Raw genomic sequence first — 27791 nt, 5'->3', positions numbered from 1 at the left:
ACCTTCCATTCCAATCTCTTCAGATAACAACAACCGATTAGATGCCTTCCCCTCCCCTTCTCATTGCTCTCTTAGTTGTGATGTAATCTCTGTATAAAAGTTGTTTATCTTTACTACTTCTTTAGCTCTCCTACCACAAGCTTTTTCTTTCCCTTATCTCGTAATAGAATGGCTCGTCCTCTGGAGGTTTAATAAACAACCTTTCTGCTTTCTATTTTGAGTGATTTCTGAGTAGTCATTTTGGGTAAGGGTCTTCTACAGGGCCTTTCTGGAGATAATAAGAGGTTAAAGTGATTTGTCCTGGGTCCCATAGCTAGGAAGGGTCTGAGGCTAAATTTGAACTTAGGTCTTCCTGATTCCAGTGTTCTATCCACTAAGAAACCAGCTGCCTCTCTTCTAGAAGCTGGTAAAGATCAAAAGTCAACTTGTGTTCAAACAATCTGAAATCCTCCCCCTAATCAAGAGAAAGATCATTCTGCACCATCAGATCATGCTTTGTCCTTCAAGACTACCCTTCAACTTTATTTTAATCAAACTGGTTAACATGCACAAATACCTCAGCTGAATGTGTATATGTGTAATCATCACTTTATCTGACCCCCTGGCTAGATAAAGGTGTTTTTTAAAAACTCAGTCTTCTTTTTCTTAGGTTTTTGAAAATTGCTATTTGGCCTCCACCCTTCTGGGATGAATGAGCCCCTCCTTATCCTCCTCTCTTCAGACATCTCTCATCAATCCTGATTCTCATTTGAATCACGTGCCATCTAGAACAACATGATCTAGGTGTGTTCTAACTGGGAGAAAGAAGAAGGTGAGACTAATGACTGAGACTTTCTTTGAATCTTTCTTTTTCATACTGATCAGTTTTCACCTAGAGAGAAATCTTTTCTAACACTGCCCTCTTCCTGACATCTGGAAGAAGGCTTTGCATTCAAGAGAGTAATTACAAGGAAGGAAGGAATCTGAGCAGTTGTTGAGAGTCCTCAAGTATAAGGATAGATCAAGAGCTGGGATCTCCAGTGTGGTTCTTTCCCTGACATTACCCAAAGGAAGAAAATTGATGTGTAGGGCACTTATCAGGGACCTCACTTTCTAGCAGGCTCCAACATCAATGTCCCATTCCCCAGTGACTTTTCTCTCCCAATAATCTCTATTGGCCAGGAAGTCTACAGAAAGGTTTTCACTGTTCTGGAAGTGAAAGACATCCATCTTATGTGGAGGCTCCAAAGGAACCAGAACCATGAAATGATGAGTTTCAGCTTAGAAAGAAATTTAGGAACAAGCCAAGACAGAAGGCAGAAGCAGAGCTAGAGAGTAATCAGAAGAACTAGTTGCAAGGTTTGCAAAGCTATGAAAAATATTACATCTTTTGGACCTCACAACATCACTGAGAGGTATATGTTGCTATTATCCCCATTTAGCAGATGAGGAAAATGAGGTCAACAGAGAATGACTTGCCTCGGGTCACATAGCTAGGGAGTGTCTGAGAGTTAATTTGACCTCACTCTTCCTGACTCCAGGCTCAGCAGCTTCGCTACTGTACCACACAACTTCTTCTGGTGTTGCGCTGAATTGGGTTCACTCTAAGAGGTCAAGGAGGTCTTGTTTGGTGGAATCAGCATGAACTCTGGCCTTGGCTTAGCATTTGAGGCATCAAGACATCTAACCATCACAATATTTAAAAAAAAAAACTCCAACACCCTTATAATTTATCTTTCATTTATCTGTTCCTTCTAAGAAAACTTAAATTCTCAAGTTTTTATTTTATTTCTTTTTTCTCCCTCAAATCACTTAGCTAGAATATGATTAGAAAAGTGATGCTTAGTATCTAATAGGATAATTAGTTGGTCTTTCTATGAGAAGTTGGAGAGAAATGATGGGCAATCACCTAGACCAGGGTTGAGGAAAAGAGACATTCATAAGATGTGAAAAGACTTTCTCATTGAGTTATGGGCACTGAAAGTGATGCATCCAGTGGAAGAAACTGTGTGCATCATATACAGAAATAGAATTTAAACCAGAGACTATTCCTGTCCTTCTGAAACTTGCTACAGGAACTGTTTAGGGTAAAGATTCAATCTACATAGCTCAAAAATATTGAAAGCCAACCTGGATTGACTGCCAAACCATATGTAGACACACAACTATATAATGATCCTGATTTACCATAATGGTAATAACAGTTACAAGTGGTTGCAATGAATAACCTTGATAGGATTCCTTCCGTTCTTTGTATGAGCTAAAAAATCAGTGAGTGATAAGAGAACCAGGTCTATTAGGTTAATCATAAGGCTAAATTACAGTATCATAGATAAGCCAAAAGATAACAGTTATCAATATATCAAGGTGACAACACTAGTAATTGTCTACATCAAACTTGCAAACAGTTGTTTTTGTTAATACTGTACATATGAATTACTGCATGTTTGAATATGATTTTTCTTACTTTACAATTTGTTCATTTGACTACATTTTTATGTTATAGTCACATTGGAGCAATATCTATTTGGTCCTTTTTTCACATATTATGCTGTTTAAAATTGAGTTATATTTTACATATAAGCCTATTGATAGTGTTTCCTTTTGAGATGTGAATGAGTTATGTCTAATATGTGTAAAGGTCTGAAACTCTGAATAGGTGCACTGGAATCAGACAACCAAGCACTTAAGGCTAAATACCTATTGGACAGTACTCTATTAGCATATGCTTGGAAAATGGCCCTTCTCACTATTCTGTGCTGGCTCGATCTTTTGGTATATACAGATAATTGTAGGAGGGATAAGGGGGTGGAGTAAGACAAGGCAGAGTCCCTTTGGAGAACGATGAGGAGAAAGGAGGTTGGTGGCCAGCCTTGTGGAGTTTCATCCATCTCCTTTACTTCTCCCCCTAAAGACAAAGGACTTTTGCTGATCCTGACTCTGCCTGATCCTGAGGTCAACAGGAAGCTGATCTGGTCTTCACAAATATGTGATTAGGTATGCTGTCACCACAGTATCTTTCTAGTTATGGTCTGTACGATGCCATGTCTACTGCATGTACTATTCATGTGCATTTGTTTATTTTAGTTTCAACAATACTAAAGCTTGGTCACCTGGGGCTTGAGGAAAATCATCCTTGTCGTATTAAAGTACTTATCCTTATTGCATAGTTATAGGTTCTTGACTTTCCTGTTCTTTGCAAGGGAATACAAAGAATTTCAGCTGTGGAGAGAAATATAACCTGGGTAGCAAGGTGATGGCAATGGATAGAATACTAAGAAATAGCTGAGTCCAAATTTATCTTCAGACACTTACTAGTTGTGACTCTGAGCAAGTTATTTAACCTTCTTCAGTCTTGGATTTCTTAAATGTAATATTGGGATAATAATAATACCTATATCCCAAGACTATTGTGATATATTTGATAGTGTTATGAGTATTAAATGTAGGATTGGTATTTGATGGAAAGAGAGTTAAGCCTCCTCTCACCATTAATGAACAGTCATACAAAGTTTAGATTGAAACTAAAACTACATCCTCTAGACTAATAATATTTAAAAGAATGGATAAATATAATTCTAACTCGGCATCCCTCTTTGAGGAGAAGAAATGTGTCAACCACTGCTCTCCACCCCCCCACCCCCCTCTCCACCTGGAAGGGAATAAAGGCTTTCTTGAAGAGAGGTAGAGAGAAAAGAGACCAAGCTTTCTCTGTCAGTCTCTCTTTGCTTCTCTCTTTGTGTCCCTCCATGTTGTGAGTGTATGTGGGTGCATGTGTGCATATACATGATTGAATTTCATAAGAAATCATTCTTAAATTTGATAACTGATCAAAGGATAAAAACATGCAGTTTTCAAAGAATTAATCCAAGCTATCAATGGCCATAAGAAAAATGTTCCAAACCACTAATAATTAAACAAATAAAAGTAAATAAAAAGTGATGCTTAGGAATAATGGTTTATGAAAGGCTTCCTGCCATTGGGTTCTGCATTCTTCAAGACGTGTATGGCTTTATTAATGCAGTCAAAAGTGGTAAATGGATTTGGAAGAACTCATATTATCACAACATCTTAAAACATTTCACTTCTTTTTTATTTATATTTTTTCTGCATTACATTTGAAGAGGAACATGATATTTTTTTCATTCAAATTTTGAGTTCCAAATTCTAACCTTCCATCCTTCCAGGCCTATTGAGGAGGCAAGAAATTCACATAGGCTACACTTGTATGATCATATAAAACACATTTTCATGTAGGTCATTCTGTGAAAGAAAACATATACAAAAAAAGAAAGTAAAGAAAAAGTATCCTTAGTCTACATTCAGGCTCTGAATGGTCTTCCTCTGAAAATGAGCAACACCTTTCCTCATAAGTCTTTCAGAATTGTCTTCAATCATTGCATTTTTGAGAATAGCTAAGTTATTCATTGGAGATCATTACACAATATCGCTACTGTGTACATTGTTATTTTATTATTACTATTATTGCGTACAATGTTATCCTGGTTCTTAAAATAACACTTTGTATCAGTTCATGTAAGTTTTCCCCTGTTTTTCTGAGAGCATGATGTTCATCATTTTTTAAAGAACAACAGTACTCCATCACAATATACCACATTTACAACAACTTGTTCAGGCATGCCCTACCTGATAAATATACCTTAATTTCTAAATCTTTGTCAGCACTTAAGGAGCTTTTAAAATATTTTTGTAAGCATAAGACCTTTTCATTCTTCTTAATCTCTTTGGGATACAGAACTATTAGCAGTATTGCTTGTTCAAAGAGTATGCATGATTTTATGTGCCTTTAAGCAAAGCTCCAAATTGCTCTCCAGAATGGGTGAATGAGTGTGCAATTATACCAATAGTACATTTATAATGTAATTACTTCACATTCCCTGCAATATTTTTCATTTTTTCTCTCAGACAGGTGGAAGGTAGTAGCTCAACATTGTATTAATTTGTATTTCTCTCATAAATAGTAATTTAGAGCCTTTTTTATCTGTTTGTAAATCATTCTCTCAGAAAACTGCTAGTCAATTCTTTTTTTTTTCTTTTTTTCTTTTGTTTTGTATTGTTTTTAGCCAATTCTTAATTGCAGGCCACACAACCTAGTAAATTGAAATTATTTGATGAGTTCCTTGCGCCTTCTACAATGCTCTCTTTAGACAGCTCCCCCTTTCTTCATCAAAATCATTCCTCTTTGTGTCATCAGAATTTCATGGTTGAGAGCCTCCTATCCCTCTGGTATTCACTTCAGCCTTCTAGGGAATTATAGAGTCATTCAATGACTACCTTCTCGTCCTGGGTGAAAGCACACACTTGCCACACCCAGTAGTAGAGCATGAGGACCTGGAAATGACCAGGTTATGAAAGTTGCAATTTCTTCCAGATTTTTTTGGTCTAGAGAATTAGTGTCAAAATTGCCCAGAGTAACAACAACACAAATGTCCCTCCCATTCCATGTGTTTCTGACTTTCCTGCAGACCTTAGTGACTGACTCTCCTCAACACCTGAACTCAAAGTGTCCTGCCCAGGAGGGTGTTTCCTGTTTCATTTTTCCCAGGTCCTGTTTTCCCCACAAGGACAATTCAAAGTTTGAGCTCTTTTGAATCTCCTCCACTGTTGTCTGGGTCTTGGAAACAAGTGTGAAACAAGAATGAATGACTGCTTTTGTTAGGTGGTTGTAATAAAACCCTGCTCAAAAATCTCAGCATGATATGGCAATGACCCTTAGGTCCTTAAAGGCTATGCCCATGGAGCAGCAGCTGAGGCAGGTCCTAACAATCTGGACAAGCTTTGAATATGAACTAGTTCTCTATTGTCCTAGTAAAATTCATATATCCATGCCAGTAGAAGTGAGATCACTACCAGCAGGTACCTATGTGGGGGACGAAGAGCTCAGAGATGAGGTTTCTTAGAATTATATAGTTACAAATGCCAACCTTCCTCTGGGGTATAAGCTAGTGCTTGCTGGTGAACATATGCAAGCGTATGCCCATTTATACATAGCCATATTAAATCTACATTAAATTATACATTATAAAAGCTACATTAAATATAATTACATTAAATCCTTGAGACATTCCCTCCATTTTAGGATGTTTGTGTGGTAGGGGAGTATATTCCTCTCTCCCCCTCAAGAAGCTGAATTATTATGTCCTAGTTAGAATCCATGGGGGAAAGCAATAAGCTCCTCCACGAGGAGGTGTTTCATTTTCCCTTTGGAAAAAATCCATATCCATCCTTCCTGTTGGAAGTACTCTGTTGGAAGACTCATAACCATAGGGTGTTTGCCTAAGTTAAGGTTTGATTTTGTGAAATTAAAGTCTTACACTGAAAAAACAAATGTGCTCAAGCTTAGAAGGAAAAAATGAAAATTGGAAATGATTTTTATAGAAAGATTCTCTGATAAAGGTTTCATTTCTCACATATAAAGAAAACGGCATCAAATTTATAAAAATAAGAGCAATTCCCCAATTGACAAATAGTAAAAGGATAATAACAAGAAATGTTCAGAAGTAAGCAAAGCTATCAACAGTCACATAAAAGTGCTCTAAATCACTAATAATTAGAGAACTGTAAAGTAAAACAAGAATGATGTTCTATTGCACACCTATCACATTAGTTAAGAAGAAAGAGGAACATGACAAATGCTGGAGGAGATGTGAAAAAGTAGGAAAGCCAAGGCATTGTTGGTGGAGCTGAGAACTGGTCCAATAATTTTGGAAAAAAATTTTATAGTCCAATGGCTATAAAACCCTGGATACCCTTTTAATTAGCAATATACTATAGAGGGCCAGCTGGAACTAACAACCTAGAGCTTCTCAAGAATTAATTACTCTGTAAGTCTGAGCTTGTTCACTGCAGACTCACCACTTCCTCCAAGGCTGACCTATTACTCATTTTAGTGGGATTTAAGAAGTGTTGCTAGCACGAGGAAGTAATAAATCTGAAAGTCACATATATGAACATGTAGGCATCAGGAAAACCTGTTTGATATAAATTTACAATAACCTTGATGATGAATGCATGTAATGGGAACAAGGCATCACAAACCTTACAATTTATGACTATGTTACCATAAATAGTTTGTTACTGCTTAATCTTAATGTATAGCTAGAATGTAACTATGGAATATACACTAAGTAACTTAGAGATATCTGGTGTTACTGCGATGCTGCTTTAAAGAGTATATGAATTCTGGCTTTCAGATTTAAAGGGACTTCTTTGCTGAAGTACCTGCCTGTCCCATGTTGTACTTTCTCCTCGGTAGGGCCCTTGAGCTGATCTCAATACACTAACTAGGTCAATATCCTAAAGAAATTTAAAAGGGAAAGGATCTCTAAGAGAGAATTTATCACAACTTTTTTTTTTTCCTTTTTGAAGGTGATCCCGAAGTATTGGAAACTGGAGGATGGTCATCAATGGCAAAAGGACTGAACAAGTTGTGGTATATGATTGTTTTGGAATACTATTGTACTTTACAGAAAGAGGAGGGAAATAGTTTCAGAAAAACCTGGGAAGACATCTGAATGGAGGCCTAATGAAGTGAACTCCACCTTGAGAACATCACCTGCAGTAACAAGATTGCAATGCTGATCAATAGTAAAGACTTAGATACTTTCAGCAATTCAATGATCTATGACAATTCCAAAGGACACCTGATGAAAAATGTTATTCTCAGGACTCATGAATTCTAAGTATGGGTTTTTTTTTTGGTTTTTTTTTGTTTTGTTTTGTTTTTTGCTTTTTTCCTGAGACAATTCGGGTTAAGTGACTGGCCAACCTAGGAAGTGTTGTGTCAGAGACCAGAATTGAATTCAGTTCCTCCTGACTTCAAGGCTGGTGTTCTATCGACTGCACTATCTAACTGCCCTGAAGATATCTTATTTTTTCTTTGTTTTGTGGAACATAGATAATATGGATGTATGATTTGCATGACTTCAAAAGTATAATGGGCATCATATTGTTTGCCTTCTAAATGATGATTTAAAGGATTAAGGATGGAAAAATTGAAACTCAAAATAAAATAAAATAAATATTAAAAGGTAAACAATCAATGATTTCAGAAAGGCCTGGAGAGACTTACATGAACTGATGCTGAGTGAAACAAGCAGGGCCAGGAGTTCCTTATATACTTCAACAACAATACTATCTGATAATCAATTCTGATGGACCTGGCCATCTTCAGCAATGAGATGAACCAAATCATTTCCAATGGAGCAGTAATGAACTGAACCAGCTATGCCCAGAGAAAGAACTCTGGGAGATGACTAAAAACCATTACATTGAATTCCCAATCCCTATATTTTTGCCTGCCTGCATTTTGGATTTCCTACACAGGCTAATTGTACAATATTTCAGAGTCCAATTCTTTTTGTACAGCAAAATAATGGTTTGGTCATGTATACTTATTTTGTATTTAATTTATACTTTAATATATTTAACATCTACTGGTCATCCTGCTATCTAGAGGAGGGGATGGGGGGAAGGAGGGGAAAAATTAGAACAAAAAGTTTGGCAATTGTCAATGCTGTAAAATTACCCATGCATATGACTTGTAAATAAAAAGCTATTAAGTTAAAAAAAAAAGGTAAACAATCAAATTAGAAAAAAAAAGTTAAATAAATAAAAATACAGTACAATTGAAAACTACAGTTTATTCCCTATCCCCCTAGAATTTGAGTTAGCAACCCAAAGCTCTTCTCCAATCACTTAACAGATAATTAGCAAGTTTCCTTTACCTGTTGTCTACTAGATTTGGCTATTGCCCCTAAAGCCAGGCAAGAAGGTCTCTGTGTCTTCTCCAATTAATTCCAGGGATGAGTGTTCATCTTGACTTAGACAGTCCATATGACTCGACATCATAAATCTCTCTATATTTCTCTCTATATAATCCCTTTTCAGCTAATCTTGAATAAATGAAGGAATTTTTCAGTTCAATATACTCATAACTTCAAGCAGTTCCTGTGTTTATACATTCCAAGACTCAAACCTGGAAAATGAAATAGCAAATAACATCTTGGTCCTCATCTATCATCATCCTGCAACAGCCCCTCTCCGAATTTAATTGTCTCTACCAGAAAACATGGGTGAGCATATTTCTGTGAATATAATGGGATTCAGTTGGCAGTACCTGCTATTCCCTCAGGTCCAATGTATTCCAGAAAGCCAAGGATGATATTAGAGGAGTGAAGGTGGAGACTGGGAAATAAAACTCCAGAACATATGCAGAGTATTCCCAAATTTTTAGTGCACATTTAAGCTACTAAGACTTAAAATAGCACTGAGATTTTGGGGACACAGTGTTATCAGGGAACAGAGGCAGAGAATGATGTGAAGTCAAGCAATTGATTGGTGAAAAGTCAGCACTACTACCTCAAAGTCCCAAATCATTCAACAGGTCTCTTACTTCATCTTCTTCAGAACCCACATCAGAAATATGATGCTTGGCCAGCAGCAAAATACAAGGACAGTTTAAGTGACTTCTTCTCTCTAGCAAGAGACAAGTTCCTGGCACTCAGCAATGGGTGTTTTCATAGATCTAAGCAAATTTATCCTGTCCTAAGAGCAAAAGTGAATAACCTTCTTCTAAAGAAGAACCATTTTTATTTCTCTGAAGTCTTATGATTTCCAAGAGGGCCAGTGAGGAGGCTTCTGATACGAGAGGACAATATCTGCTTTACACAGGCTGAGTAGGGGTCACTTTATGGAGGCAAGGAGACTGCCCAGAGTCAAGGAGGAGGATACTATGAGGATATACAAGCCCATTCCCTCATTTTATTGAGTCCCAGGGTGGATAAAATGATTTGCTCAAAGCCACCAAGCCAAAAAGAGTCAGGATATGATGCCAGGTCCTCTGCTTTCCATATTAATATCCTATTACATGACCAGGTAGAGTTTATGGTGAGGAGGAAGAAGAGGAGGAATATGGGGGTGTGGCCATGATGGCTCAGAAGGGAGAATGCAAGGAAGAGCAGATGTGCAGACTGAAGGAGAGAAGACTTAGAAAGGGCATGGTCACTGTCCTCAGGAATCTGGAGGGATATCATCCAGAAAAGGGAATCATCATCCTGCTTGGCCTAGAGAGCAAATTTGGGGCCAACAGGTGACAGTTAAAGGGAAAATATTTTACCTCAATTGAAAAGGAGGAATTCCCTAATAATGGGAGCTGCCTCCACCTTGGGATGGGCTGGCACAAAGTGAGCTCACCATCACTCAAGGTGACCACACTTGTTAGAGAGATAAGAGGGATTCCTTCTGCAAGGAGGACATTGGGCTCTAAAGCTGCATCTAACTCCCATGATTCTCTTAAGTCCTCAACTTAAAATGGGACCAACCTCATTAATATAACTTTAGAAATTATTGCTTCCCTGTAAGGAGGAAGCCTGATTGTTAAGGGACAGATCAATTCTCTGAGAGCTTCCATAGTTGTGAATCATAACATATGAAGGAGTTGCAAGGCAGCCTTTGCTAACCCAGGTGTTGCAGACTGGGAATAAGATAAATTGGAGTCAGAGGGAAGAGGAGAGAGGTGAGACAACACAAAGGCCTCTCAGTCAGAGAGATTAGAAAACAGCACCTGCCTCTCAGTTTCCTTGTATCATCCTCTCACAAGAGGAGATCCATTCTTCAGGTCTGGGATGGATCTCCAGCAGCCACTGTCAGGTGGTGCCCATATATTCCAACAGTTCCTGTGTATTCCAACACCTGACCACACATTTTAGTGAGAGGAAAGGAAAATTGGGGAGTTGTGCTGCTCTCAGATTCACAAAGTATGTTAAAATTATCTCTGTGGATCCTCACAACCATTTTAAAAGATCAATGCTATTAGTATCTCAATTTTACAGATGAAGGAAATCAGGTACACAGAGAGATTAAGCATTATTTAGACACTAAATACTAACACAGAGATAGTAAGGGTCTGAAACTGGATTTCAAACTGTCTTTTCACCTCAGGGTTCAGCTCTGTATTCATGGCTAAGCCCAGATGACTCAATGAAAAGTCTGTCAGGGTGCCCAAATCCTGTGCATGGGACAGAGGAATATTTTGACAGTATTCCTTTTGTCCCCAAAGTACTATCATTCCGTGTGAGAACAGCTCCCAAGAAGACATTGCACAGAAAATGAATAAAGCAGTTAGAATTCAGAAAAAGTGATGTGCTATGACTCTCATTTCATTATGATAAAAAGCATCTTCAAATTATCACATTAGGGAATTTAAGTCATTTGTGTATATCTAGAATAAAAACCAATGCTCAGAAGAAATTGGGGAATGGCAGGTAACTGGTAATGATTTTCAATAGTAAGAATTTCAGGCATTTAATTTAATAATTTCAATTAGTAAATATATTTTCTACCTGACATTTTTCTAGGAGAGATAGGAGTAAAATTTGATTGCTCAGAGGTGCCTTGAGCAACCCCCCTCCCACATGAAATGGATCCTTACAAACTGTAATTAAGTCTCTCAGTCTGACACTCTAATTTCATTGAGTGGATGGAGAAATTCAATGAGTATCCCGATCAGTCCCCACACTCTTTCAACTTAGTTGTTAAAAGTAGCTCTCCCTTACGCAAATTGAAGCTTCCTTGATGTCAGAGGGGGTCCTCACTGGGTCATTCCTGTCACTGCTATGACCAGTCCAGCCACTATCATACACACCAGAAACTCTGAACCTGCCACAGTCCCAGGAGTCAATCTATCAATGTCCCAACAATTCATATCATTTCCTGTTTTGTGTTCATGCCATTTTCCTTGCCCCTCCTCATCCACAGCCCCAGTGTCACAGTCTTTATACTATTTTATATTCCTTAATCTTATCACATACTTCAAAAACATCTGGATCATGTCAGCCTAGGATTACATACTTTGGTGTCACCAAAACAACAGTTGGCTTCCCAGGAGGGCAGGTTGGGGGAAATGTCCTCAGAGCAATGCTCACAACACTGCTCTCACCAAGCCCCAGCTCATAAACAGCAAACCTGAACAGATATTTTGTGCTAGGCTCAAAGCCACTCACTTTTTAAAAAAAAAAAATAATTATAGCTTTTTATTGACAGAACCCATGCCTGGGTAACTTTTTACAACATTATCCCTTGCACTCACTTCTGTTCCAATTTTTCCCTTCCCTCCCTCCACCCCCTTCCCCAGATGGCAAGCAGTCCTATACATGTTAAATATGTCATAGTATATCCTAGATACAATAGATGTATGCAGAACCAAACAGTTCTCTTGTTGCACAGGAAGAATTGGATTCAGAAGGTAAAAATTTTCTAATTTTTTTTTTTCCTTTTCCTGGTTGGGTTTTTTTTTTTTTTTTCTTTTTGGTTGAGAAATGGATAATACGAATGTATGATTTGGGTCACTTGAAATGTATAATGGATATCAGGAAAAAACTGGAACTTAAAATTAAAAAATGAATTTAAAAAGTTAAATAATAATAAGAAAATGTTAACAAAATATTACCCCATTTGGACCTCACAACACCTTTGGGAGGTAGATGCTGTTATTATCCCCATTTGACAGATGAGGAAACTAACAATAGAGAATGACTTGTCTGGGGTCACATAGCTAAGGATTGTTTGAGGAATTGAGCCGATAGTCCCATCCAGCTCAGCCCAAACCTGCATTGTTGCCAGATGGTCTCTAGTATGAGGGGAAGAACACGGGCTGAGCTAATTCACCTCTAAAGGAATGAGCCTCTGCTGAACCAGCCTTTGAAACCCCGGCCCAAGGCCTGGAAAGCATCAAGAATTTTAAACATCATTATTTTTAAAACTTCAAATCAACATAACTTTTCTCTCATCTCTCTGCTTCTTTTAAGAAAACTTAAATCCTCAGGGATTTTATTTTATTTTTTTTTTCTTCCTCCTCAAACACTTGCTTAGGATTTGATTAGAAAAATAATGATTAAGAATAAAATGAAGTTATGAGTCCTTTAAGTCTTCCTCCTCTGCTGTGATCTGTAGAAAACAAGTGAAAGAAGAATGAACGACTGCTTTTTGTAGACAATTGTAATAATCTCAGCATGACATGCAGGTGACCCTTAGATCCTTAAAGGCTATGCCCATGGAGTACCAGCTGAGACAGGTCCTACAATCTGGGCAAGCTGTGAATATTGACTAACTATTATCCTAGTAATATTCATAGATCCTTATCAGCAGAATGGAAACCATCTCCAGTAGTGGTGACTATTTGGGAGGGAAGAAGAACTAGGAAATGGGATTTCTTAGAATTCTATAACTGCAAAGGCCAACCTTTCTCTGGGGAATAAACTATTGTTAAGCTGGAGAGCATATAAAGTCACACAATTAGGCAGCCCTCATTATATACAGCTGCATTAATCAGTGAGGTTTTTCCTCCTTGTTAGGATCTTTATTAGATAAGGGAGTACATTCCTTCCTCCACTAAACAATATGAATTATTATTTACAGTTATAATCCCTAAAGAAGAAATCTATAATCATCTTCAGTAGTAGGCCTTTCCTTTTTCCTTTGGGAAAAAAAAATCTATCCCTCTACCAGTACTCTGTTAGAAGATTCATGACCATATTAATTGGCTATTATTCTGTTTACCTAGGTCATTTAGATATTATGAAATTAACATTTTTACACTAAAAAAATGTACCCCAAATTAGAAGGGAAACACAAAATTGGGAAATGATTTTTACAGCAGAATTCTCTGATAAAGATCTTATTTCTCAGACACAAATGGAACTGTATCAAGTTTGTAAAAATATGAGCCATTCTCCAATTGATAAATAGTGAAAGGATATAAACAGGATATATTCACAAGAAGAAATCAAAGCCACCAATGCTCACATTGAAATGCTTTAAATCACTCATAGAGAATTGTAAAGTAAAACAACCATTATGTGCTATAGCACTGATAGCAGTACTATCAGATTAGCTAATAGGACAAAAGAGGAAAATGACAAATGCTGGCGAAGAAGAGGGACACTAATGGCCTGTTGCTAGAGCTGTGAGATAGACCAAGCATTCTAAAGAACAATTGGGAACTATGGCAAAAGGGCAATAAAACTTAGCATTCCTTTTTATCTACCAATACATCTGCTAGGTCTATGTCCAAAAGAAATTAAAAAGGGAAAGGATCTATATCAAGACATAATTTATAGCAGAGGTTTTTTTTTTCATTTTTTGTTTGTTTGTTTTTGTGGTGGTGGTGGTGGCAAAGTATTGCAAACTGACAGGATAGCCATCAGTTGCAAAAGGGCTAAAAAAAGTTGTGGTATGTGGTTGTGTTTGAATACTATTGTACTATATGGAAAGCGTAGGGAGATGGTTTCCAAAAAACCTGGAAAGACTTACCTGAATGGTTGGTATAATAAAGTGAATATCAGATGGAGAACATCACCTGTAATAACAAGATTGAAATGCTGATCAGTGGTGAAAGATTTACTTACTTTCAAAAATCCAATGATCCATAACAATTCCAAAGAACTCCTAATGAAAATGTTATTCTCAGAAAGAACAAATTCTGAGTACAGATAGAAGTATATATTTTTTCACTTTCTAAAATTTTTCCTGTTTTTCCTTTGTTTTATGCAACATGGCTAATGTGGATGTATGATTTGCATGACTTCAAAGCATAACAGATATCACATTGTTTGCCTTCTAAAAATAATTTAAGGGATTAAGGAACTAAAAAATTCAAATGCAAAATAAAACAAAATGAATTTTAAATGATAAATAATGAAATTGGAAAAAATTAACAAAATAAAATAAAATAGAAAACAAGAGTTTTTTCCCTGAACCCCTATATTCTAAGGTAACAACCACCGGCTCTTCTCTTCTCACTTAACAGATGATTGGTTTAAGTTTCCTTTACAGATTGTCTATCAGGATTTGTTATTGCCCTGAGAACCAGTCAAGAAGGTATCTATATCTTCTCCAGTTAACTGCAGGGATAAGTATCCATCTTGACCTAAATGGCATATGTGACCATATATCATAGATAAGTTTCTCTATATCTCCCTCAGCTAATCATGAATAACTGAGGGAATAACTGATGATATGCTCATCAACTCAAACAATTCTTGTGCTTATACATTCTAACACTCAGACCTCAATAACATTTTGGTTATCACTTCCTCAATAACCTCTTCCCCCAATTAGCTGTCTGAAACTAGATTTCATGATGTCTTCTTTTTAATATGTTGAAGTGTATGTTAAATACAATATATGTATACATATTTATACAGTTATCTTTCTGCACAAGAAAAAATTGGATTTAGAAAGAAGGTAAAAAATAACCTGGGAAGAAAAACGAAAATGCAGGCAAATAATAACAGAAAGAGTGCAAATGCTATGTTGTGGTCCACACTCATTTCCCAGTGTTCTCTCCCTGGGTGTAGGTGGTTCTGTTCATTACTGCTCAATTGGAACTGATCTGGATCCTCTTATTGTTGAAGATAGCGACTTCCACGTGATAAGTCTTTTCACCTCAAGATCCTTCTCTCTATCCATTACTAAGACCAACTGCCTCCTTGAAAAGTCTGTCAAGGAGCATGAGATGGCAGACAGGAATATACTGACATGAGTATTCCCGTTGTTTCTAAAGAACTATCCTTCCATTTGGAAAAGAAACAGACATCTCAGGCTTTCCAAGAAGACATTACAGAGAAGAAGCTACATATGAAGTAGCTAGGACTCAGAAAAGGTGACATACTATGATGCTCACTTTACTATGTTAAAGAACATTGTGAAATTTTCAAGTCAAAAAATGTAAGCTGATTTCCATTGGAAAAAATAAATTTGTGTCAAAGATCATTTTTATATACCAGGAATAAAAACCATTGCTCAGGAAAAAATTGGGGAATGGCTGTCAATTGTGATTATTTTCAATAGTAAGAATTTCAAGGCACTTAATTTAGTAATAGGAATTAGTAAATGTCTTATCTCCCTGACCTTCTTCTGGGAGGGGTAGGAATAAAATGTGATTGCTCAGACAGCTCCACATTAAGAGGACCCTTACAAACTGTAAATAAGTCTCTCAGGGTCTGATGCTCTGTAATTTCATTGAAGGGATTGTATGAGTCAATGAGGGTATTGGATCGATTCCTGCAACACTTCAAATATACCAATAATGAAGAATGTCCTTATGGGTTATAGTGGCAAAAAGTCCCTTACCTACAGCTGAAGCTTCATTTTTGGTAGACAGGGTTCTCACTGGGTCACTCTTTTCACTGCACTGACTAATCCAGCCACCATCATACACAGCAGAAACTTGGAACCTGTATACAGTCCCAGGAGTCAATCCATGAATGTCCCAAAAATTCACATTATATCCTGTTCTGTGTTCATACCATTTTCCTTTCCCCTCTTCATCTGCAGCCTCAGCTTCCTCTTTATACTCTATTTTATATTCCTTGATCTTGTCATGTACTCCACAAAAATCTGCCCACGGCCAGACTAGGATTACATAATCTGTTCCTGCAATAAAAACCTTTGGCTTCCCAGGATGGCAGGGTGAGGGAAGTGTCTTCACAGCAATGCTCATATCACTGCTCTCACTGAGTCCCAGCTCATAAACCTCAGCACATCTAAACACATAATCTGTGCAAGGCTCAAGGCCATTCACTTTGAGGACCTCTGGTTTTCCAGACACAGGGATGACAGTCCAATCCTCTTCCCCTAGAACCTGGTACTCTACCTGATAGCCAGTGATCTCCTTGCTCTCACATGATGGGATTAGTATGAGCTCAACACTGTCTTTTGTGATCTCTGCTATCTGGGGAGGAGGAGGTTTGACTGGAAACTCAAAGTTGGAGCTGACCTGCAGTCCATTTGCATAAAGATAAATGGAGACCCCCTGCATCTGCTTCTCCTGGTCTGGGACAGATGCCACAATGAAACGAGTCTTCTCCATGGAATGATTGGTCCTGGCAAATGCTGAAAAGGATTCTGCCAATTGTATGGCTTTTCTCCTTGTCTCTGTGTCCTTCACCCATGAGGAATAAATCTTTTGCTCACAGTCAGGAGTGAATGATGCTGGATCCCGAAGCCACTGTTTCCAATCTGCTAAGTAGGATTCCTCCTGCAAGGAGGTGAATGCAAACACCAGGACAAATCTGTGGGGAGAGCCTAATATTACACTGTCTAATTCATTCTGGTCAGCTACGACCTGCAGCTCCTTCAGAAGGGTGAGGTAGTACTTTATCACCCTCATCTCAAAGAGCTTCTCACCTAGAAATTCTGAGTGCCTCCTGGTGCTGAATGGGGACTGGCTTTCCCTAGATAAAATATTGGTTAGCTCATCTACCTCTGCTCTGCCCGCCCGGATCAAGGGTAGTACCTTGGCTATTTTCTTCTGTAAAAGCTGTTTGTGCTGCCTATTTAACTCCTGGAACAGCCTGATCTTTTCCTTGGTTGCAGAAAAGACTGAGAGATCTGGTGCCTCCAGCATGTCATTACACCTCATGTCACATTCACATAATTTCTCCAGAGTGTCCTGGGCTTCCCATACCAAGCTCATGCTGATCCCTCGAACCAGCCTGGCAGCCTTGGAGCTCAGCTTCTCCAGAGGGTACATCCAGACTTTGAGGGGTACCCCACAGCCCCTAAGCAACTTAGGAAGGGAGGCATAGACTCGTACTGCATCTTCATAAGTCACTGGATTGGTCTCAAGAACAAAATCCCCATAAAATTTACAGCTGAACCCTTTAGTTGATCTTATGTCTCTCTCTTCCATTTTGATCTCTGCCCCAATTTGTACTGATACTAGGGGAATCTTCGTTATAGCAGCTTTCAACATTCCTTCGGATTCCTTGACATTTTTATTGGAGGAAACTTTTTGATCAAACACAAAGAAAGCCTGGGCCCCATAGAGCACTGCAGTGACCACATGGGTGGCAGTTCCATTATCAAACACATCATGGTAGGAAATATTCTCATCTCCCAGGTGGCTCATTGTTAGGTGGGAATACTGGGTAGTCATACTGTACTTGAGAGTGACCCGGGCTTGCTGTTGGGAGGTCTTGGTATCACATAAATATTTGCCAGAGCCTCCTATTTCAACCAGGCCCCCAAGGACACTTGCTTTCAGCTCTCCAGTGATGTTCATGGCATTGGTCTTTTCCTCCATGGAGTCAGAGGTGATGATGTCAAACTCAGTCTTGTATTGATCTTCTGTGGTCACATTTCTCTTTAGAGTCTCCTTGTCCCATAAAGTGACACCTAGAATGGGACAGAGACATTAGGGAGGAAATTGCAGATTGCAGGGGGCCACAGCCTCCTCACTTGATAAGGCATAAAATTGTATATAGGATATATATGTGCAGTCATAAAAACATTCTATTTGTCATGTTGTATATTCCACACTGCAAATCTCAGGCTTATCAAGGAAAAGTGATAACATGCCTCCCCAAACACATTCCCCTTAATCCTTCATTCTGCACCATCATGTCTTTCTTTCTCCTTCAAGGCTGCTCTTCAACTTCATATTAAGCAGACTGGTTAGCATGAAAAATGCCGTGTGTGTGTGTAATAATTTGCACCAATATCTCCCAACACAGTGTATCTGACTCACCTATGTCTCTGACCTTCTCTCTGAGTAAAAGACTTTTTTCACAACCTTGGTATTCTCCTTCTTCGATCTTGCAAAGATTGCTTCTCTTTTTAATCTTTACTTTCTGAGGTTGAATCAGCCCCTCCTCTCCCTGCCCTTCTCAGATATCCCCAATCCCTCCTGGCTTGGATTTGCCATCCCACTGCATCTCCCTTCAGAACAACATGATCTCAGAGGGTTCTAACATGCAGAAAAAAGCTGAGATGTGCTAATCACTTTGATGGGCTCTTAACTACCTTTCAGATCATACTTTTCAATTAAAAGAACTCTTGCCCAACACTGCCCTCTCCTGATATCTGGAAGAAGGCTGTGCATTCAAGAGAATAATTACCAGGGATGAGGGTATCTGAGCGACAATCATATAGTGTTCCCAGATGTAAGGGACGACCAAGGGCTGGGATCTCCATCATGCTCTTCCAGGTCAGGTTTGTAGGAGCTTCTTTCTCTGCCATTTATCTAATGAAAGAAAATTGAGGTCTAGGGCAGTTATCAGGGAAGTCACTCTCTTACAGGCTCCAAAGAGAAATGCCCCATTCTTCAGTGACCAAGCTCTCCCAGTTCCTGTTAGACAGGAACCCCCCAGGGAGATAGTGACTATTCTGAGATGGAAAAACATCAGGATTGTATGGAACTCACAAGGGAGCCAGACACAATAGGGCGAGGTGATCAATTAAGAGAAAATTTTAGAAACTGATGCTCCCTCTCTTACATCATCTCACATCGCACCTGGACAGGCAGATTGCTAAGGTGGATAGAGAGCTGGCTGGGCAGAGTTGGGGTTGGGTTCAAGATTTCCATCACCTGACATTTGCCACCTTGTCCAGGTCATGTTCTAACCTCATTCCCTTCTCTCATCTGCACCTGCTCAAGGGTCAGGAGTTGCCTACGAAGAACCACTGCTGAGCCTCTTGCCAGCCCTGAGGGCCCTGACTCTGGTTCTCATCCCCAATCTAGAAGAAGGGAATAACTGAGACTTTCAAAGCCTTGGGACTTTAGCTCTTTGATTACCTCTGTCAGAGAAAAAGTGTTCTAAATCTATAATTATTGTTTATCCTTCTTTCTGAAAGAGGAATAATGATGTCACGAGGTCATGATATCAGACATTTCAAGACAATCTTAAGACTGTCTGGCACTTCCCACCTTACCCTTAAATTTTTTTCAGTGGATCCATTGTTTTCATTGGAGTAGGGAATTCCTGGTGAGGAAACTTTTACTAGTACAAGTCAACTCACATCCTGCAATCCCCAGCTTTAGTAAATTTGCTGCACCAGTGAGAAGTTAAGTGATTTGTCCAGGTAACATACCATATGCCAGAGATGAGTCCCGCCAGAATTCTCGGTTTCCTTGTTCCCTTGTTCCCTAGTTTTAAGGCCAGCTCTATGCACTGCCCCACAATGCTTTTCATTTCCCTGTTTTAGATAAGGCTGATTATAAAATGATACCCATCATTTATAGTGTGGTGTTCAAACACCAAAACACACAGGTTTGTGACAGATAATAAGATCAACTTTTATAAGACTGCAGGAAGCATGGGATTGGGGATCTATCTTCTCTTTAAATTTTAGGGCCCAAGAGGAAGGTACCAGAATGCAATATGTAAAATACTCTTTCTCTGTCAATCTAGTACCTATAAGAGGCTTTGTAAGAATTTTAATAAGAATTCAAATACTCTTTGAGGCCTGTGTCTATTCTGGAGCAAAATAATAAAACCTGCATTTTTCCATCTGTAATCTCTGTATTATGTCAAATATGGATGTGAAGTTTAGCCATAGTGGGAACTCAGAGAGAAGTTTTTCCCGTGAGAGATCACAATCCTAAGAAGACTTTATGAAGTTAAAAGCATATTTGCAAAGCCATGTTGACATATTGCCTGTGCATGTGCAAAGAGGCTGCAACAAATGGCATCTGGAAATGAGCCTTGCTTATGTACCCTGTCAACTTGTACAAAAAAAAATTAGAGCAGCTACATTATCAGTGAATAAAGTAAGGCATGTTATTTAGGGTCGACAATGACAACCAGGCAGACCTATTCTCCTAAAATGTCTTCCTTACTCTTCCTGAATGGTGGGTCCATATTGTGGGTTCGGCATTGCCTCCTCCCTCAACTACTTTTCTTTTTATTTAATAACTTTTGTTGACAGAACCCATGCCAGGGTAATTTTTTTTTATAACATTATCCCTTGCACTCACTTCTGTTGCAATTTTTCCCCTCTCTCCCTCCATCCCCTCCCCCAGATGGCAAGCAGTCCTATACATGTTAAATATGTCACAGTATATCCTAGATACAATATTTGTGTGCAGAACCGAACAGTTCTCATGTTGGACAGGGAGAATTGGATTCAGAAGGTAAAAATAACCCGGGAAATAAAAACAAAAATGCAAGCAGTTTACATTCATTTCCCAGTAATCTTTCTTTGGGTGTAGCTGCTTCTGTCCATCCTTGATCAATTGAAACTGAGTTAGATCTCTTTGTCGAAGAAATCCACTTCCATAAGAATACATCCTCAACTACTTTTTAAGAAGACAAATGGTTAATTGGTAAGATAATAAGACACTGTCACAGCAACACTTCTGTAGGAGTTTCCTGAGAGTATTTAAATGACTTTAGTCTCTGACAGGAGAAATGGGGCAGCACTGAGATTTATGCATCCCTGTTCCCTTCCTAGTGACCCAAACTTCAACTGAGTAATGATCCCAATCGTACTCTATGGGCAGGAGATTGGTTTGTTCTTTCCTTCAGATTTCCTGATCAAGGGCAGTTTTCCTCTCTAACCCACTACCCCTCAAGAACAGCCCTCAACTCCCTAAGTTGGCAAAGTGTGAAAGGACAAGCATTCATCTGAGAAGGGCTTATCCTTAGGAGCCAAATCTGGTGTCTTGTGGGGAGTGAAGAGCAGTCATCACACATTTACTTCTCCCCTGACTCAGTAGGAGTCAAAGTTAAAGCTTTATGCAAGCTGAGAAACAAAGCAGACTCCCCGAGAAAGGCATTTCTGGGGCCAGGACAGAAGAGGTAGCCTCCCCCCAATAAATGCCAGCAACCCCTCACCTGACCAATCCCAGCACTAAGGCTGAACAAAAATGCACAGGCTTCTGCCTCCTCCTCACAGAGCTGAGCTTTCCTTTCAGTGGTGATGTAGCATGGGTGTGAGCTGTGTGTATGTGAGTAGCAGAAGACAGACTAAGAAAGAAGAGAAATGAGGGAAAACGAAAGCTGTCTGAGCTAGAGACCGCCCATTTCCTGGAAATGAGGAAATTAAGAAAAAGAGATGTCTGAATCATGGCAATGGGTGTTGTCCTGCTGAGCCCTTCTGAGCCAAGAGGCTTCCTGAGCTGAGGAAACAGGAATTGGATATTTGTGCTGGGCACAAAACACTATAGACTCTGGACTCACATATAATCAGTTCTTCATTATCAGCCTATACTCATTCACACTCTCTCTGTCTCCTTCCCTTTGTCCCATTTTCCTACTTGCTCCTCTGACCATTATTTTCAAGCTGCTCTTTTCTCTCCATTAAAACCTTCTGACAAATGAACTTTCCCTCTCCTCTGACCGTGGAAACCATATTGGACCTACAAGGCCATTGAGAAGTTTTGTGAGGAAAAGGAAAGAAAAGAAACTTAAAAAGAAGAATTATCCTTTGAGGAGTCTAAGATAAGGAACTATTAATAAATGTAACTTTGGATGTTCAAAAGGAAGGTGAAAAAAACTTTTTTTAATAATTAAAAAAATGGTAGGACTTATATGTGTGAAGAAATGGCTTTTCATTTGGAATTTTGGCAGTTTCAAATAGAAAGTTAACTATCTTTGATCTTCTCATTGCAGGCAGCCAGCTGACTGGGAAAACATTGTTTTTAGACTGTTACAGAGTAATGGTTCATGGGAAGAAATTATGACAGAGGCATCTGCCACAGTTCACAAACATTTGCCATTTGTCATGGGAAATAGCTCAGGGCCCAACCAAATATGCCTAAGCAAGGCAGAATCAGACATGAGAAGCAATGTTCTTCAGGATTCAGGAACTGTTAGTGTCCAGGTAGATGAGAAGAGGGATAAGATAAGGGAGTAAGGGGAGGAAACAGGGAGAAGTTAAGGAGAGGCCAGAGAGGGATCAAGGAGAGGTCAGGTGGAGTCTATCTGACTGATCCGGCCCCAGACTTCTCTAAAGATACCTTCATCAAGACAGTCTCAGAGATTGAAGACAGGATGGGTGGGTTAGGGTTACTAACAATGGAGGACAAGTGAGCTGAGGAGTTCAGGCTTCATGTCAATCTGAAATTGTGAGTGTCCATTCATACTGCTATTTTTAAAAGAAGAGACAGTTCTCACTTTAAGAAATTTACCACACTTTTTTTTTTTAAATTCTGTAAAAAAATATCTGCATCCCCATTCTTTTTTAAAAATAATTATAATTTTTTATTGGCAGAACCCATGCCAGGGTAACTTTTTACAACATTATCCCTTGCACTCACTTCTGTTCTGACTTTTCCCCTCCCTCCCTCCACCTCCTCCCCAGACGGCAAGCAGTCATATACATGTTAAATATGTCACAGTATATCCTAGATACAATATATGTATGCAGAACCGAACAGTTCTCTTGTTGCACAGGGAGAATAGGATTCCGAAGGTAGAAATAACCCGGGAAGACAAACAAAAATGCAAACAGTTTGCATTCATTTCCCAGTGTTCTTTCTTTGGGTGTAGCTGCTTCTGTCCATCACTGATCAATTGAAACTGAGTTAGATCTTTTTGTCAAAGAAATTCACTTCCATCAGAATACATCTTCATACAGTATCATTGTTGAAGTGTATAATGATGTCCGGGTCTTGCTCATTTCACTTAGCATCAGTTCATGCAAGTCTTTCCAATCTTCTCTGTATTCATCCTGCTACTCATTTCTTACAGAACAATAATATTCCATAACATTCATATACCACAATTTATCCAACCATTCTCTAATTGATGGGCATCCATTCATTTTCCAGTTTCTAGCCACTACAAACAGAGCCGCCACAAACATTTTGGCACATACAGGTCCATTTTCCTTCTTTAGTATCTCTTTGGGGTATAAGCCCAGTAGTAGCACTGTTGGATCAAAGGATATGCACAGTTTGATAACTTTTTGGACATAATTCCAGATTGCTCTCCAGAATGGTTGGATTTGTTCACGACTCCACCAACAATGCATTAGTGCCCCAATTTTCCCGCATCCCCTCCAACATTCATCATTATTTTTTCCTGTCATCTTAGCCAATCTAACAGGTGTGTAATGATATCTCAGAGTTGTCTTCATTTGCATTTCTATGATCAATAGTGATTTGGAACACCCTTTCATATGAGTGGAAATAGTTTCAATTTCATCATCTGAAAATTGTCTGTTCATATCTTTTGACCATTAATCAATTGGAAAATGGCTCAATTTCTTATAAATTAGAGTCAATTTATTTTTTGAAATAAGCACTTAATAGATTCCTAACCTAAACATGCTTTCCAGTTTGTTGCTTCCTCTAATCTTGTTTGGCTTAGTTTTGTTTGCACAGCTTTTAATGATATAACTAAAACCTTTTCGCTGATCAATACTATCATCTTCCACCATTTATGATCTGTTCTTTATTGCCCAAATCAACTTTTATCTTATCTTGGTATACAGTACTAAGTGTGGGTCCATGCCTAATTTCTGCCATACTAATTTCCAGTTTTCCTAGCAGTTTTTGTCAAATGATGAATTCTTGTCCCAAAAGTTAGGATTTTGGGGTTTGTCAAACACTGGTTGATTATTTTGTATTGTGAACCTAATCTATTCCACTGATCAACTAATCTATTTCTTAAATCAAATGGTTTTGGCAAATGTTGTTTTATAACATAATCTAGATCAATGTTAGCCACCTTCATTTGATTTTTTTTTTTTCATTAATCTTTGAGATTCTCGACTCTTTGTTCCTTCCATACACTTCTAAGTTATTTTTCTAGATCTATTAAAATATTTTCAAGAGTTCCATCGGTATAGCACCAAATAGATTAGTTTAGGAGTACTGTCATCTTATTATCACTCCGCCTATCCACATAATTTAATATTTTTTCCGACTATCAAATCTAAGACTTTATTTGTGTAAGTAGTTGTAATTTTGTCATAGAATTTGACTTTGGTAGACCATTTTATGCTATTGACAATATTTTGAATGGAATTTCAATTTTGCTGTTGATTTGTAGATAAAAATGCTGAGGATTATGGGGATTTATTTTGTATCCTCAACTGCCAAGCAAAATATTCTAACAACTTTAGTAGAATCTCTAGGGGTTTCAAGTATGCTACCCATCATGTCATCCGCAAAGAGTGATAGTTTGCTTCCTCAATACTCACCTCCAATTTGCTTTTAACTTTTCTTGCTCTTATTAAGGAGGCCAGCATTTCTAATACAATATTGAATAAATAATGGTGATAGTGGGCAACTTGTTTCACCCCAGATCATTGGAAAGGTTCCAGTTTTTCCTATTAACATGAGGCTTACTGACAGTTTTAAATATGCCTCAATGTTATTTTATATGTAAAAGTCCATTTATCTCTATCCTAAGTGTTTATTAATGGATGTTGGATTTTATCAAATGCTTTTTCAGAATTCATTAAATGATCGTATGCTTTTGTTAATTTATATTGATATAGTCAACTAGGCTAATAGTTTTCCTAATATTGTCTGCCCTGCATTCTGGTATAAACTCATTTGTCATGTCATTATTATCCTGACACATGATTTTCTTAATCTTTGCCAATATTTATTTTCAAGATTTTTGCATCAATATTCAATAGAGATTGGTCTATAATTTCTTCTTGTTTTCAACATACCTGGTTTAGGTATCAAAATTATGTTCCAATTATAAAGGAATTTGTAGGACTTCGATCCTTGCTTTTAAAAAATAAAGTTTATATAGCATTTATTAAATTTGTTCCTTAAATGCTGAAGAATCTATGTAAACCAGATTTTTCAGGTTGATTACTGCCTGTATTTTTCTAAAATAAACTGTTAGTCTATTTACATCTTCCTCTGTTAATCATGTTTATATTTCAGCTGTATTCTTCCATTTCATTTATTGTCAAATTTATTACAAAGTTAAAAGCACCCACTCATGTTTAATTTCCTCTTCATGTTATCGGTATTAGTTCTCCTTTCATTTTTACATCAACAATTTGATTTTCCTTCTCATCAGAATTGCTAAGGGTTTCCACTATTGAAGTTTCAGAACCAACTCAATAATTAATTAAATAGTTTTTTTTTCAACACCACGATCTCTTTATTTTAGAATTTCAAGTTTAGTGTTTGCCTAGGGGTTTTTAATTTGTTCCTTTTCTAGAATTTTTAATTGCAAGCCCAATTCATTGACCTTTTCTTTCTCTATTTTATGCAAGTAGGCCTATAGAGATATGAAATTTCCCCTTATTACCGCTTTGGCTGCATCCCACACATTTTCATATGACGTCTCATTATTGTCATTTTCTTGGGTGAAGTTATTAATTATTTCTATGATTTGCTGTTTCACTCAATCATTCTTTAGTATGAGATTATTTAGGTTCCAATTATTTTTTGTTCTATTTTCCCCTGGCTTTTTGTTGAATGTAATTTTCATTGTATCATGGTCTGAAAAGGACTGCATCCCCATTCTAATTTAAAAAGCATGCAGGATTTCATAACATGCAAGTGTCAGGAGAGGCTGCTAGTGAATATACTGAAGCCAAAAAAAAATCACTTCCCAGAGTACCTGTGAAAAATAATTTGTGAAAGTCCCTCCCTGTAGAACTGAGCTACTTTATCAAAGAAAGTCATCTCAAACCAAAGTCTGTATTAAACAAACAAACAAAAAAAAAACTCTGCTGGGACATAGAGTTTCCACAGAAAGAATCACTCTACTGCAAGGAAAGAATGTATCCAGAATTACAAGTTAAAGCCTGCTCTTGTATACCACTCAGAAAATCCCAGAGCATTGAAAGGAGCCAGCAAGGAAACATTACCTGTACATTTGGTTTGTAAAGAATGCCAATTATATCCAAACCTTGAAGGGATGGGTAAAGAATCTGAACTAGTAAACTAAAGCTTGCTCTTCATTCTGTATTCACTGTGTCCTTCTTTGGACTGCACCCACTTCTCAATAAATCAAATATAAGATTCTTCTTTCACTCTAAAAGAAAGCTAGTTGTAACACTACGCCTAGACAAGCTTGTAACTAGGGAAGCCATGGGCATCAATAGCTCATCCCAGGCTTACTCTCCCAATCCTTCTGAGTTTCACTAGGTCTTTTGATATAAACAAGGAGAAATCAAAGCTATCAGTATTCATATAAAAAGGTGCTAAATCACTAATAGTTAGAAAACAGTAAAGCAAAGCAGAATTGATGGGCTATTGCATACCTTTCAGGTTAGTTACCATGACAAAAGAGAAAAGTGATAAATGTTGGAGAGGATGTGGAAAAAACACAAGGAGGGAGGGAGGGAGAGACAGAGAGACAGAGACAGACAGATAGAGAGCAAGAGAGAGAGAAAAAGAGAGAGACAGAGAGAGAAAGAGAGAGAAGGTACTATACTTTAATGGCATATAAAAGTATAGCCTGGCACATAATAGATGCTTGATAAATGTTTATTAACTGTTGCATATGGGGAAAAGAGAAAGTATAGTCAGTCAATCAAAAACTTTATTAAATGTGTATTATGTGTGAGTTGTTTTGCTAAATACTAGGTATTCAAAAAAAAAATAAGGCAAAAGGCAATCCCTGCTTTCAAAGATCTCACAATCAAATGAGGGGTGGGGGGGGGTAAGAGGAAAAAAATTTTTAAAGGAGGGGTATGCATAATGATAAGTGATAGCTGGGAGGGAAATGATGACATAACTGGTGAGTTCTTTCCTTACATGGAGGATCTGGAGTACTTCTTTAATATCCATCTTCCATACTTCAAATCTGAAGGGAGAAGTCCTAGATCCAGTAGATATATTAAGGAGGTGCCAATTTCAAAATTGTCATAATCTTGAAGGAAGATTAATTACTGAATATATGAAATCATTCCAAGGTTGTGAATCTAAGTGATGGAGGTTGTTCCTGCCACGGCTGTAAATAGGGAAGTTAGAAAAGGGGAATGATGTACTTTGAAGAAAAATGATGAGCTCCATTGCAGCACCAATTCTGTGCTCCTTTATAGATTATGAAGAGCCCATGGGACATGCAAGTGGCTATAGGTAG

At 38.0% G+C, this 27791-nt stretch overlaps 1 protein-coding gene across 1 annotated transcript; it reads right to left on the bottom strand.

The window, feature by feature from the left end:
• Nucleotides 1–12841: 12841 nt before the first annotated feature.
• Nucleotides 12842–21760, bottom strand: LOC105750728 (stonustoxin subunit alpha-like). The gene is made up of 5 exons (XM_031939366.1): nt 21618–21760; nt 18900–19024; nt 16132–18177; nt 14311–14356; nt 12842–12945 (listed from the first exon to the last, which is right to left on the bottom strand). The coding sequence occupies exons 2-5, from the start codon at nt 19018–19020 to the stop codon at nt 12921–12923; spliced, it is 2238 nt and encodes a 745-aa protein (XP_031795226.1). The 5' UTR covers nt 19021–19024; nt 21618–21760; the 3' UTR covers nt 12842–12920.
• Between the last annotated feature and the right edge of the window lie 6031 nt (nt 21761–27791).

The sequence above is a fragment of the Sarcophilus harrisii genome, chromosome 5 (genome assembly GCF_902635505.1).
Source record: "Sarcophilus harrisii chromosome 5, mSarHar1.11, whole genome shotgun sequence".
In the NCBI taxonomy this organism is placed as follows: Eukaryota; Metazoa; Chordata; class Mammalia; order Dasyuromorphia; family Dasyuridae; genus Sarcophilus; species Sarcophilus harrisii.
This window is presented reverse-complemented; position numbering and strand designations above follow the sequence as displayed.